This window comes from Bos indicus, chromosome 17, assembly GCF_029378745.1.
Source record: "Bos indicus isolate NIAB-ARS_2022 breed Sahiwal x Tharparkar chromosome 17, NIAB-ARS_B.indTharparkar_mat_pri_1.0, whole genome shotgun sequence".
Taxonomy (NCBI): Eukaryota; Metazoa; Chordata; class Mammalia; order Artiodactyla; family Bovidae; genus Bos; species Bos indicus.
This window is the reverse complement of record NC_091776.1, coordinates 4827861-4842342: the sequence shown is the minus strand read 5'-3', so window position 1 is coordinate 4842342 and position 14482 is coordinate 4827861. Positions and strand designations below refer to the sequence as shown.

At 40.8% G+C, this 14482-nt stretch overlaps 1 protein-coding gene across 11 annotated transcripts in view; it reads left to right on the top strand.

The window, feature by feature from the left end:
* The window catches only part of ARFIP1 (ARF interacting protein 1), a 138426-nt gene that overhangs the window by 37946 nt on the left and 85998 nt on the right, over window positions 1–14482 (top strand). For all 11 annotated transcript variants that reach the window (XM_070768985.1, XM_070768981.1, XM_070768988.1 and 8 more), the window contains one exon: window positions 11561–11662. In XM_070768985.1, the coding sequence (XP_070625086.1) occupies window positions 11570–11662 (93 nt within the window). In that variant the 5' untranslated portion in view covers window positions 11561–11569. Of the gene's footprint in view, window positions 1–11560; window positions 11663–14482 lie in introns of those variants that run through there.

Genomic DNA, 14482 nt, shown 5'->3' with positions numbered 1-14482 from the left:
CATGGGCAGAGGAGCCTTCTGGGCTGCAGTCCATGGGGTCGTGAATTAGTCGGACACGACTGAGCAACTTCCTTTCACTTTTCACTTTCATGCATTGGAGAAGGAAATGGCAACCTGCTCCAGTGTTCTTGCCTGGAGAATCCCAGGGATGGGGGAGCCTGGTGGGCTGCCGTCTGTGGGGTCGCACAGAGTCGGACATGACTGAAGCGACTTAGCAGCAGCAGCCAACTTTCTTATGCCTACTCTTTGTATGGTGTATCTTTGTTCATCTATTTATTTTCAATCTGTAATATTTATGCCTTTGTCTTTAAAGTGCATCTCTTGTAGACAGAATATAGTAGGGTCATTAAAAATATGTATATACACACATATATTCAGGGACTTCCCGGTGGTCCAGCGATTGGAGCTCTGTGCTTTCACTGCCCGCGGTCTGGGTTCAGTCTCGGTCAGGGAACTAAGATCCTGCGAGCCACATGACAGGGCTTGCGGTAATGATTATAGTGCATATATTAAACTTTTCATATTTCACTTATAACTAATAATGTACTGCTTTTCTCTTAAAACAGAAATTTCGTAACCTTTTAGGTCTGTGTTTCCCTTTTGTTGTTGTTCAGTCCGTAAGTCATGTGACCCCATGGACTGCAGCACGCCAGGCTTCCCTGTCCCTCACCATCTCCCAGAGTTTGCCCAAGTTCATTTCCATTGAATCGATGCCATCCAACCATCTTACCCTCTGTTGCCCTCTTCTCCTGCCTTCAATCTTTCCCAACATCAGGGTCTTTTCCAATGAGTTAGTATTTCCCTTACCTCCCTTCTTGTTCTTTGATATACTTGTTTTATATATGTTACATCTGTATACATTGTAAACCACAGAAATGATATTATCAACATTTGCTTTAAGCAGTTATATGGTTTATAAAGAAATTGAGATGAATCGGTAAAAACAAAATGGTTTTTGCATTTACCCAGGTAATTACCATTTCATTTCTTTCTCATTCTTTTCCGAACATTCATTTTTTTCTGTCTGGTTTTATTTCCCTTCAGCAGAAGAATTTCATTTAGCATTTTGCATAGTTCAGGTCTGCTGGTGATGAATTCTCTTAGTTTTATTTGAAAATACCCTTAGTACCCTCTGTAATTCCTAATATTTTCCCTGGATATAGAGTTCTAAGTGGACAGCGTTCTTTTTACCAGTGTTCTGCTCTCTTCTGGCATTTACAGTTTTTGATGAGAAATCAGCCATTTGTTGGAACTTTGTTTCTGATAGTAATATTTTTTTTCTCTTGCTGCCTTTGAGGTTACCTCTTTATCTTTAAATAGTTTGACTGTGATGTACTTTATTTTATTCTGCATGTTGTTTATTCTGCATGTGTTTATTCTGCATGTTGTTCATTAAATATGTTGCATCTATAAATTTTTGTCTTTCATCAGATTTGGAAAAAATTGGGCCATTAGTTCTCCAAATACTTTTTCTGTATCCTTTTCTTCTAGCATTTTACTTACACATAAGTTGGAATATTTAATACTGTCTTATGGTTCCATGAAGCTTTTCTTTTAGTCTTTGTTTTTGCTCTACTCTCTACCTTGGATAATTTATATTTATTTAATTTTGTTTTACTTACTGTTTTGTATGTCATCTTCATTTGGCTAGGTCCATCTAGTGATTTTTTTCTTTGAAAAATTATGGTTTTCAATTCTATAATAGAATCCATTTGCTTCATTTTTACTGTGCTGAGAGAATTCTTATTTTTTTCACTGAGACTTTTGATTCACTGAAAATGTTTCACTTATTTGCAGTCACTGTAGCTTCGTTTGAATCTGTATCATTTCCAATCTCTGCTTCATATCAGAGCCAGACTAAATTATTTTTCTAAAAAAAAAATAAATAATTTTTCTTTTCTCCTGGGAATCCTGTGCCTTTTTCTTGGTTCATTACATATCTGGTAATTTGGGGTTGTATCCTGAACATTTTGAACATTGAGATGCAAAGATTGGAGATTGTTTTATTCTTTTCCAGTGAGTGTTACTTCCTTTGTCTCGGTTGCTAATTTTCTTGGCTGGGCTTGCATTACAGACTCAGTTTCTTGTCTGTGCAGGTACATTGAGGGGTTAGAGATCCCCTTTCTGGACCTTTCTTTTTCAGTATTACCCCCTTCCTTTTACTTTTGTCAGCTTAACTTTTCCCCAGCTGAAAAGGACTAGTTTTCCACTGGATGCCCTGACAGCTACTGGGTGCACAGCATGGATAGGATTTAGTTTTTGTCTACAAGCCAAAGAGATGGAACCTTCCTCGCATAGCTCCCTGTCTCCCCTTCTCCATGCACTTTCCACTAGCTTCTCTTTGCTCTCCAGTGCCTTCAAATAATTGCTTTTTAAATTGTGTTCAGCTTTTGCAGTTGTTTTCTGTGCAGGGTTGGGGAGGTTTAGTATAGTTCCAGAAACAAAAACCTGCCTTCTTTTTTACCTGTTCTTGGAAGCCGCCTGTTGTGGGTTTTCCTCCTACCCTGCTTGCCGTCCCTTGTAAGTTTCCTTTGCTAGTTCTTCCCCTGTCCAAATATTGAAGTGTCCTAGCGCTCAGTCTGCAGAGCTCTCCTGTCTGCATTGACTTTCCAGATAGAAAGTCAAGCCAGATCTGTGCATGTGTGTTCAGTCCTCAGCTGTGTCCGACTCTGTGACCATATGGACTGTAGCCCGCCAGGTTCCTCTGTCTGTGGGATTCTTCAGGCAAGAACACTGGAGTGGGTTGCCATTTCCTCCTTCAAGGGATCTTCCCAACTCAGGGATCAAACCCATGTCTCCTGTGGCTCCTGCATGATTCTTTACCATGAGCCACGTGGGGGTCCTGAATCCATGCCTGGTTATTTACGTATTTTCTTTGGCTGCTTTGGTCTACAGCATCAGAGTTGACAGCAAAGTTGAGTAGTTGTATAGGCTCACAAAAGCCTATAGTGTTTGCCATTTGCCCCTTTATAGAAAATGCTCACTGACCCCTGATCTAGGTAATCTTATGTAGTCCAGAAATTTAAATGCCGTCTACAACACCAGTGACTTATAAATTTCTTATCCCCAGCTTCAAGCTTGCTTCTGGACTTCAAGCTCATATACCCAAAAGCCTAGTACCCTTATCTGTACAAACCTTAATATATCCTGATCTAAACTCTAGCTGTTTTTTCTGTCTTGTGCTCCACCCTGAGTCTTGCCTAGTTGTGTTAACAGCAATTCCACTTTAACAGCTGCTCAGGCCAGAAACCTTTGTAGTTGTCCTTGACCTCTGTTTTTCCCATCTCTCACATCTGTCTGTAAGGAATTCCAGTTTCTACCTTCAGAATATGTCTAGAATCTAACCACCTCTTACCTCCTCAGCCACTGTCACCCCACTCCCAAGCTACCATTATCTCTTGCCTAGATTATCCCATACGATTATTCTCCCTGCTTCTGCCTTTTGCTCACTTATAGTTTAGTGCATCACAGCAGGAAAAGAGTGATCCTTAAATGTAAGTCAGATCATTTCACTCTAAAGTTCAAACCCTCTGGTGGTTTCCATTGCACCAAGAATAAACTCCGGAATTCTCGCCAGTGCCTTTGCCGCCTGCATGTTCCTGCTGCCTCTCACGTGTTCCTGCTGCCTCGCTGACGTTTCTTCTGTTCTCCCTGGCCCGTAAACTGTCTCCTGCTCCTGGAGAAGCTGGGCCTGTCCCCACCTCCCATCTCTGTGTTTACTGTTTCCTCGGCCTGGGGCTCTGCACTCCCTCACTCTACTGTGTCTTACAGAAAGATGATGCCTCTTTTAAGTTTTTCCCTGACCACTTTGTTTAAAACAGCACATTCACGAACAAATATGTTTATGTACATGCCCATTAGCATTTAGGACTGCATAATGTGTGTATTTATTTGTTTGTTTTCCCCAGCTAGGATATAAACTCTTTGAGGGTAGGAAGTTTTCTCTGTTTGGTTCACCACTCTGTCCTAAGTATCTGACATCCTGCCCAGCGCATCAGAGAGCTCGATAAATCAGTTGAATCAATGAATGTATGAATGAACAATCACCATTCTAGCTAAATTGCTTTACTTGGGTTTCTGGAATATATTAGATTCTATTCTGCTCCTCTTATTCTTTCTATTTAGAATCTCTCCTTTACTGCGTCCCCATCTGTCATTCTACAAGATTCACCTTAAGTATCCACCTCTGATTAAGTTTTCCCTCTGAGTGCTTACCGTATTAAGTGCTTCCCTCAGGTGCTCACAACACTGTATTGTAATTACTTTTTGCCAGTACTTCTAGTTCTTAGAAGCCTAAGGGCAGAGTTCTGTTTCTGTTTTATCCCATGCATATTGCATAGAAGATAGCAAGTACCTGGTGAATCACCAGGTGTTATTAGGAGGGAGAAAGTAAGAGCATATCTTAGAAGTTTTGGAAGAGTGGTAACTATTTAGATAGCAAAATCTTAGTCTTTCTGGTTGGATTAGAGATCAGGTGTCTAGTTAGTATCTGTGATGGTTTAGTCACTCAGTCATATCTGACTCTTACAACCCCATGGACTATAGCCTGCCAGGCTTCTCTGTCTATGGGATTCTCCAGGCAAGAATACTGGAGTGGGTTGCCATTTCCTTCTCCAGGGGATCTTCCCCACCCAGGGATCGAACCCAGGCCTCCTGCATTGCAGGCAGATTCTTTACCAACTGAGCTATGAGGTTAGTATCTGTGTATCTCTTATTTGCAAGAAGTAGAGACTGAACTCCAGTAGCCTCAGATAATCTGGATATATTGTAAGGATGCAGTAGCAGTGAAGAAAATAGGGATCTCAAAAGTATCCAAGATGCTCAGACCCTTCCATGGAAAAGGGAAAGTCTCTTTAATAAATGGTGCTGGGAAAACTGGATATCAACAGCCAAGGTGGACCCTGTCTTATACCACACACAAAGTCAGCCCCAAAATGTATCAGAGACCTAAGAGTAAGACCTGTAACTGTAAAACTGAGAAGAAATGCTTATGGTAGTAAATTTGGCACAGATTTCCTGAACATGACATCAAAAGCACTAGCAACAAAAGCAAAAATAGACAAATTGAACTACATCTAAACTAAAACCTTCTTTATAGGAAATAATTTTTATATATCAAAATGTCTATACACAATCAACAGAGTAAAAAGGTAGCCTACAGAATTGAGAGAAAATTTACAAATTACACATCTTTTGAGGTTAATATCCAGAATATGTAAAAAACTCCTAGAAGTCAACAAGTAAAACACAAATAACCCAATTAAAATATGGACTAAAGACTTGAATAGACATTTCTTCAAAGATGATACATAAATCGCCAACAAACAAATGGAAAAGTGTTCAACATCACTAATCATTCAGTTTAGTCGCTCAGTCATGTCCAGCTCTTTGTGACCCCATGAACCGCAGCACGCCAGGCCTCCCTGTCCATCACCAACTCCCGGAGTCCACCCAAACCCATGTCCATTGAGTCGGTGATGCCATCCAACCATCTCATCCTCTGTCGTCCCCTTCTCCTCCTGCCCTCAATCTTTCCCAGCATCGGGGTCTTTTCAAATGAGTCAGCTCTTCGCATCAGGTGGCCAAAGTATTGGAGTTGCAGCTTCAACATCAGTCCTACCAATAAACACCCAGGACTGATCTCCTTTAGGATGGACTGGTTGGATCTCCTTGCAGTCCAAGGGACTCTCAAGAGTCTTCTCCAACACCACAGTTCAGAAGCATCAATTCTTCAACGCTCAACTTTCTTCACAGTCCAACTCTCACATCCATACATGACTACTGGAAAAACCATAGCCTTGACTAGATGGACCTTTGTTGGCAAAGTAATGTCTCTGCTTTTTAATATGCTCTCTGCTGCTGCTAAGTCGCTTCAGTCGTGTGCAACTCTGTGCAACCCCATAGACGGCAGCCCACCAGGCTCCCCCATCCCTGGGATTCTCCAGGCAAGAACACTGGAGTGGGTTGCCATTTCTGTCTAGATTGGTCATAACTTTCCTTCCAAGAAGTGAGCATCTTTTAATTTCATGGCTGCAGTCACCATCTGCAGTGATTTTGGAGCCCAGAAAAATAAAGTCAGCCACTGCTTCCACCATCTCCCCATCTATTCTCCATGAAGTGATGGGACCGGATGCCATGATCTTCGTTTTCTCAATGTTGAGCTTTAAGCCAGCTCTTTCACTCTCCACTTTGACTTTCATCAAGAGGCTTTTTATTTCCTCTTCACTTTCTGCCATAAGGGTGGTGTCATCTGCATATCTGAGGTTATTGATATTTCTCCCGGCAATCTTGATTCCAGCTTGTGTTTCTTCCAGTCCAGCATTTCTCATGATGTACTCTGCATATAAGTTAAATAAGCAGGGTGACAATATACAGCCTTGACGGACTCCTTTTCCTATTTGGAACCAGTCTGTTGTTCCATGTCCAATTCTAACTGTTGCTTCCTGACCTGCATACAGATTTCTCAAGAGGCAGGTCAGGTGGTCTGGTATTCCCATCTCTTTCAGAATTTTCCATAGTTTATTGTGATCCACACAGTCAAAGGCTTTGTCATAGTCAATAAAGCAGAAATAGATGGAACTCTCTTGCTTTTTCTGGAACGCTCTTGCTTTTCCATGATCCGGCGGCTGTTGGCAATATGATCTCTGGTTCCTCTGCCTTTTCTAAAACAAGCTTGAACATCTAATCATTAGGGAAATACAAATCAGAACCACAATGAGGTATCTCCTCACACTTGTTAGGATGGTTACTATTTTAAAAATGTAAATAACAATTATTGGTGAGGATGTGAAGAAACTAGAGCCTTTATGCATTGTTGGTAAGAATATAAAATAGCGAAATCGTTAATAGAAAATAATATAGTGTTTCCTAAAAAAATTAAAGATAAACTTGTTACCAGAAGAGTTTGGGGTCTGGCTGCTTGCCACTGAAAAGCCAATAAACAGGCTAGGTTGGTGAAAAGGAAAGTTTGCTTTAATTCAGATGCTGGCAACTGGCTGGGAGGATGGACATCTGTCCAAAGGCTGACTCCCCCCTACTGGCAATCAGTGGGGTGAGAGCTTTTATAGACAGAAGTGAGGGGAGGGGGGACTACATGCAGAAAAACGCAGTCATCTCTGGCACTCATCCTCAAATTGGTCATCAGTGGTCTGACCAGTGTCATCTTGATTGTTTTAGGTACAGTTAATCTTCAGTTCCAAGGTCCATTTGTTCTCATTTCTTTGAGGCCAGTTCTCAGAATTGTGGCAGCTTATGTGATGAGTACAGTCTGGTCATCATATAGCTAGCTTCTTTCACCGGGGATTTCAGTATCTATAAGACAGCTCACATGGTATGGCTCAGGATATCATCTATAGTCCTTGAGAAGGAACGAAGAGTCCTTGACTGTGCTTAATGACTCCATTATTATTATTTTTCTCCTTTGACTGTTTTCCTTTGTTTCTGCATTTCTCGTTTCTCTGATTAAGCTTATTCTTCAACTGAAGTTTTCCACAGACAAAGGCAGGCAAAGGACGTGGGACAGCGGGGGCAAGGACCATAGGGTCTTGCTGTGTTTTTGAATTACCATATGGCCTAGCAGTCCCACTTTGGGGTATGTTTCCGAAAGAATTGAAAGCAAGATCTTGAAGAGATACATCCACACCCATGTTCGTACAGCAGTAGCAGCACTCTTTGTAATAGCCGAGAAATGGAAGCAACCTAAATGTCCACCAGTGAACTGAATAAATGTGGTATATACATGCAGTGGACATCAGCTTGAGGAAACTGTGAGATAAATGGTGGAGGACACCGAAGCCTGGTGTGCTGCAGTCCATGGGCTTGCAAAGAGACAGACACGACTTAGCAACTTAACAACAGTATATGCAGCTGATTATTAGTCAGCCTTAAAGAGAAAGGAAATTTTGACACATGTCCAATATGGATGAATCTTGAGGACATCATGTAAAGAAGTAAGCCAGTCACAAAAAGTCAAATACTATATGACTGCATTGATGTGAGGTATCTAGAGCAATCAAGCTCATAGAAACAGAAAGTAAAGTGATGTACCAAGGGCTGTAGGGGAGTTGGAGGACGATGGAAATGAAGTCATTGTTTAATGGGTATAAAGTTTCAGTTCTGCAACATGGAAAAATTCTGGAGATTGATTACACAGCAGTGTAAATATATGTAACCCTGATGAACTATACATTTAGAAATGGTTAAAAGGGTAAATTTTATGTTATGTGTTTTTTACCACAATAAAAAAGAATATAAAAGCAAGGTTTATTATTATTATAAGGTCATAATTTAGAAACAAAAGATCTAGACACAGATAACACTTTGTCAGCAAACTTTCACAAGTTTGCTAACACTTGTCAAGTCGAGTTTGTGAATTTTTAAGCTGTGACTTCTCATCAGTATAATTCTACTCTTTGCTCTTATTGCGCTTTCGTCTTCCCAGTACCCTAGTTGGTTGATTCACTTAGTGTCCCCAGTTCAGACCTTCAGAAAGAGTTTGATTGGCTCAGGAAATTCCTCTTTTCTGTATTGGCAGTAATTTTCTAACCAGGCCCTATTGTCAGACCTGTGAATTGCAAGGCCTTGTGTCAAGGATTCTTCTTTGGCTCAATCAGTGGCCACCTCTTAACTGGGGACTGTGAAAGAGGGAGTTTCTCTTATTAGAGATCAGTGAACGTCCGTAAATTCATGCATTCAGTTCAGTTCAGTCGCTCCATTGTGTCCGACTCTTTGCGACCCCATGGACTTCAGCACGCCAGGCTTCATACATGCATAAAGGTAGCCAGATATAATTTAAATAAGACATTTCAAATCCTTTTAAAGTAGATACTACTTTAGAATAATCATAAGGAAGATACAGTGGATGCTATGATGAGGGACTCAGTTACCTGCTTTAGGACTAGGGCCCTCCTTCCAGGAGTGGTGCCTGCTGAGGGCTCATAGCTGAGTCTCTCCAGGAATTGCCTCTGCGAAAGAGAGCTGCATTGTCCACAATTATACTCCTATCTAGCGGATAGCTTGCATCTAACAATCGGGTATGGATGTGGGGGCTCAAAGGCCTGGTCGGGTATGGATGTGGGGGCTCAAAGGCCTGGTCCCGTTGCCTTAATTTGGAACAGCTTAAAGAGCCTCAGCTTCAGTGCTCCGTGTAGGATGGGCCGAGCCTTATGACATAACCTCTCTGCAGCTCTGTCGGGGCTTCCTGCCCTCCCTCACGCTCGTGGAGGACTCTGCAATAAGCCTCATGCGTTCAGAGACTTCCCCAGAATCCAGTCTAAAGCAGAGGAATGTTTTGTTTTCCCGCCTTCAACTTTTTGAAATCTTCTCTCTGAAATTTCTTTTTTTCAATTTTCAAGGCTTACATGAGACGTTCAGTTTATTAATTCCGTCACTAGTTCCGAGCCTGTGGTATGATAGACTCTGAAATATGGCATTTTTTAAGCCAGTATTTTTTTTTAAGATATTCTAAGAATGCAAGGAAATAACTAAGTTTTCTGAGAAATGTTTTTTTTTTTTTTTTGTGATCTCATAAAGTATCAATAGCATTCACACTGTACATCCCCTTGTAATATTTTACAATGATTTTTATTTAACTTTACAATTATTTTAAAATGTTTCTTCATATAGAAAATATATACTTTGTTTAGGAGGATCGAAACAACAAATTTTCACGAAGAATATACTGAAAAACAACAAATGAAAATATTTATACCAAAATACCAAAAATGATTCAACTATTAAAACTATCCTGTTAGACTCTACTCAGCAGTTTGCACAGGGGTCCTTTGGTGTTGCTCTACTGAGTAATGACTAGACAGATACAAAGAGAACTGATTTTAAAGTTAAAAAATAAATTTCAGAAATGATTCTCCCTGCCCAAATACTGCAGTAGGAAATGCAATTACAACATATATCTCTTCCAGAACAAAAAAAGTCTTTGTATAAAATAACTTTGGTACATAATTGGCACAAAGTCAAAATCTCCTACAAAATGAATTCAGGTATCCTCAAGAATGAAATCGAAAAGTCTTGGTCCAAAGTAAGATACTTGTATGAGGTAAATGCAAGTAAGCTATTTGCTATCCCTCATGTGATAAATTATTGTCCTAAGGTGCAAATCTCATGACTCTGAGAAATGTTTTAAGTGGTATTAATAGGATTTGACATTATTATGAAAGTTCTTTTTTCATTGGCATAACCAATTAGGATTTCAGTTTGACATTTTAGTCTTTTGTTACAACTATCACCAAGTAATTAAAGTACACTGATTTTGAGGTACTTGATAATTCACTTTTTTTTTTTGGTTTTGTTACTTCAGACGTTTCCCGTTAGTTTGTCTTCCCGCAGTGATATTCATAAGAAGTAACGAACATATGGCTCCATGGTCCATGGGTGGGACAGAGGAGTGAGTGTGGAGCTTAAGTGTATAATGATCAGTCTAACACCTTCATAACTGTGAATCAGACATTTAATGTAACTCATATCCTTTTTACTTAGTAGTAAGCATTTGTTAAGAACCTCTTGCTTGTCAGACCCTGGGCCAATCTGATGATACAGTGATGGCTCTGACGGTCTCTGTCCTCAGGGACCTGACCTGAGGGAATGTATTAATTTGCCTAGATCTGTATCCTGTTGCCCTGGGGCTACAGAGATAGTCTATTCAGTTTGTGTCAGACATTAGAAACATTATTATGTATTCATACAAAATTTGTCATGGTAAAGAAAGAGGTTTGTATAAGAAGTGTAATTAATCTAAAAGAGGATCTAAATGTTGAAAGCAGAACATTTCTAGAGCTGCCAAGAAATAGAACTCTGGCCTAGGGAGACCCTAGGATTTATGTAATCTATAGCTATTCCAGAAGTTTTAGAGGATCCTCAAGAAAAAGGGATGGATACTTACCTGTCCTAGGTGTTTACTAAAGAGTCCAGTCAGTCTCCCACACGAAACCAGTGGTTCTTTCCCTAGAGCAGTGACTGCCTTACTTGTTTTTATATTCTGTGGCATCTTGTAGAGTGCCTTGCACATAACAAGTTTCAGTAAGTGTTGCTTAAATCTGTCTGTCTGTGCTAGTGTACTAAGTTGCTTCGGTTGGGTCTGACTCTTGTGACCCCATGGCCTGTAGCCCACCAGGCTCCTCTGTCGATGGGATTCTCCAGACAAGAGTACTGGAGTGGGTTGCCATCCCCTTCTCCAGGGGATCTTCCTGAGCCAGGGATCAAATTCAGGTGTCCCGCATGGCAGGCACACTCGTTATCCTCTGAGCTTCCAGGGAAGCCCATTTTCAGTAATACTATGACATTATTTTCATTAAAAAAAATTTTTGTGTCATTTGCCCCCAGGCATCTACAATAAGGTACCTACAATAAGATCAAGAAATCTAAGTGGAATGCAGTTTTAAAAGCCAGATGTGTTTTTATTATATTGGTATCATGTTTATTATACAAGGATTAGGTAGGCTATAATGGTGGCTTTTATGTGCTATAAACATGAATATAGTCTTTTGAATATTTGCCTTTTGTGATTTGGTGTTACTTATGACTGTTTCTTTCCTCATTTTTTTAGGAGTCTACCATGGCTCAAGAATCTCCAAAAAATTCAGCAGCAGAAATTCCAGTGACTAGTAATGGGGAAGTTGATGACTCTCATGAACATGGCTTTAATAGGGTAAGAACACTTCTGTCTCTCAATACAAAGACTCATGATAAGCCCTTCAGTGCTGAGATGAAAGTAATAGAGTTTATTCATAATATAGGAATATGTTCTTAGATTGACTGTATTCTGGAATCTAATATTATTATGGAGGGATGACTAGGTGGGTCATGTTAGTAATTTGTCCAGAATAAGCTTCTGGCCAGTAAAGCATTTAGGCTTTGATGTTACTATCTGTAATTTTATTGTATAATCAGAGCAAGAGTGTCTCTAATGATTTTGGCATATAACTTTATTAAAAAACTACTTCATTCTACTTGTAATAAGAAAAAATATTAACTATAGGTTATCCTTTAAAACGCTGGTCTCTTTTCTTAGTACATAATTCCCAAGTAGGTGCCTCTTCATTTTGCTGTTTACTTTCTAGAGTGACATATTTGACTCAGTGGAAAATGAAACTTGGGATCTGTTTAATTTTGATCTGCCTCTCATTTGAAATTGAAATGTAATGCATTTAAATGGAAACACCACGGGTTTAGAGATAATGTGGGTTCAAATTTCAGCTATGTCTTTCCTAGTACCTTGAGCAGAGATTTACTTATCTCTCTAAATGAGAATTTTATTTTTGTGGTGATGTTAATGTTAAATGATATTAAAATAAGTAATATGCCTAATAAAGTCCTAGAAATGAGAGTGATGTTAATTATTTCTGGAGATATTTCCATTAAACATTCGTTTTTGACACGTGTGTGTCAAACACTTGACACGTGTACAAGGTTAAATAACTTTAAAAATACAGTTTTCATATTCATGAAAAAGTAATGGTTGAAAGATACTTGAATTATTTTACAGCTTAAAAAAATTGGACTCTTTTACTTCATATGTTTGAGAATAAAGTTCTTTAGTTTAACAGAAGATAATATTTTACTTTTAATTTTTAAAATTTTAATTATTTTTTAAAATACTTATTTTTGGCTGCATTGGGTCTCCACTGCAGCACATGGGCTTCTCTCTGGTTGTGGCATGGGGCTCTGTAGTGGTGGCACGGGGCGCTGTAGTGGTGGCCTGGGGCGCTGTAGTTGTGGCCTGGGGCGCTGTAGTTGTGGCACGGGGCGCTGTAGTGGTGGCACGGGGCGCTGTAGTTGTGGCACGGGACGCTGTAGTTGCAGCACACAGGCCCTCTAATTAGGGTGCAAGGTCTTGGTTGCCCCACAACATGATGGATCTTAGTTCCCCGACCAGGAATTGAACTCATGTCTCCTGCATCGGAAGGCAGGTTCTTAACCACCTGACCATCAGGGAAGTCCCCAGAAGGTGATATTTTAGATCACAATTTCTCATTCCCAGCATCATTGGCATTTGGGGCCAGAAAACTTCCTTTGTGGAGGGTTGGCCTGTGCATGTGGGGTGGTCAGCAGCATCCCTGAGCTCTTCCTGGTAGATGCCAGTGGCCCCTCCAGTCGTTGACAAGCACGAATGTACCCAGACATTGCCAAATGTCAGGGGCAGGGAGGAACTTGCCTCTGGTTGAGAAGCGCTTTTTAGATAGATCGTTTTAACGGACTTTTGGAAAATTCCACTCTATTTCACTTACTTTTGGCTCAAGTCATTTAGAAGAAATAGACGTGTCTTCAAGCTTGGGATGTATGTGTTTTTATTTTAATTGCAGGTGTTTTAACTTGGTTTATAAGGACCCATGGGCCAGTACCGAGTGACTGACAGAATGTGTATACCTGAAACTCACACAGCGTTGTGAATCAGCTGTGTGTGCGCTCACTCAGTTGTCTCTGCCTGTTTGCAATGCCGTGGTTGCCAGGCTTCTCTGTCCGTAGTATTTCCTAGGCAAGAACACTGGAATGGGTTGCCATTTCCTCCTCCAGGGGGTCTTCCCGACCCAGCAATCAAACCGTCATCTTTTGTGTATCCTGCATTGGCAGGTGGAAATTCTGAGCACTCGGAGGAAAGTTTCACTTCAGATTTTAGTCTTTCTGGTATTCGGAAACACTGAGATATACTTGCATATTAAGGGAACTCGAGTTACCATCATTAGACACTCTACCAATAGCTTTATAAACTTCTGTTAATTTAAATAACTCATTATACCAGGATTTTGGTTAATGACTGCTTTGTCTTATTTTTGGTAACAGCTCCTTTTGCGAATCTGTCCTGCAGGGATTTATTGCGTGTATGTTGTGTGCCAGGCACCAGGGATGACAGTGCCTGGTCCACAGCAAAGTGACAGAGACGCCTGCCGCGGAGAGTGGGTGTTCTTAGAGACAGTCTGATGAAACCTGCTAAGAAGAAAGCAGCGCATACGAAATGCTGCACTGTGTTGAAGATTCACCTGCCATCTTTAGCTTGGGGTGTTTTTTCGAGCTGTGGCTTTTGCATAGTAAAAAACGCACATGTTGAGTGTACGGCTCAGTGGCACCAGCGCCCACGCCAGTATGGAGAGCATCTGCAGGTCTTTCCCAGCCCCCTCTCCGTCTTCTAGGCAGTGTGCCCCTCTCCCTTCCAGAGTCACTCCTGCTGTCGTCATTCTGTCACCACTGATTGCTTTTGACTCGGCCTGAACTGCATGTAAGTGGAATCACACTAGGTGTACTCTTTTCCGACTGGCTTTCACCTAGCATTGTATCTGCAATGTTGTTGTTGTGGCTTTGGCAATATCTAATTCTTCTTTTCCCCTGGAGAAGGAAATGGCAAATCACTCCAGTATCCTTGCCTGGAAAACCCCATGGACAGAGGAGTCTGGCGGGCTATAGTCCATGGTTCACAAGAGTCCGACACAAGGACGACTGAACCACCGCCAATGCGTTTTCCTTGTGATACGGT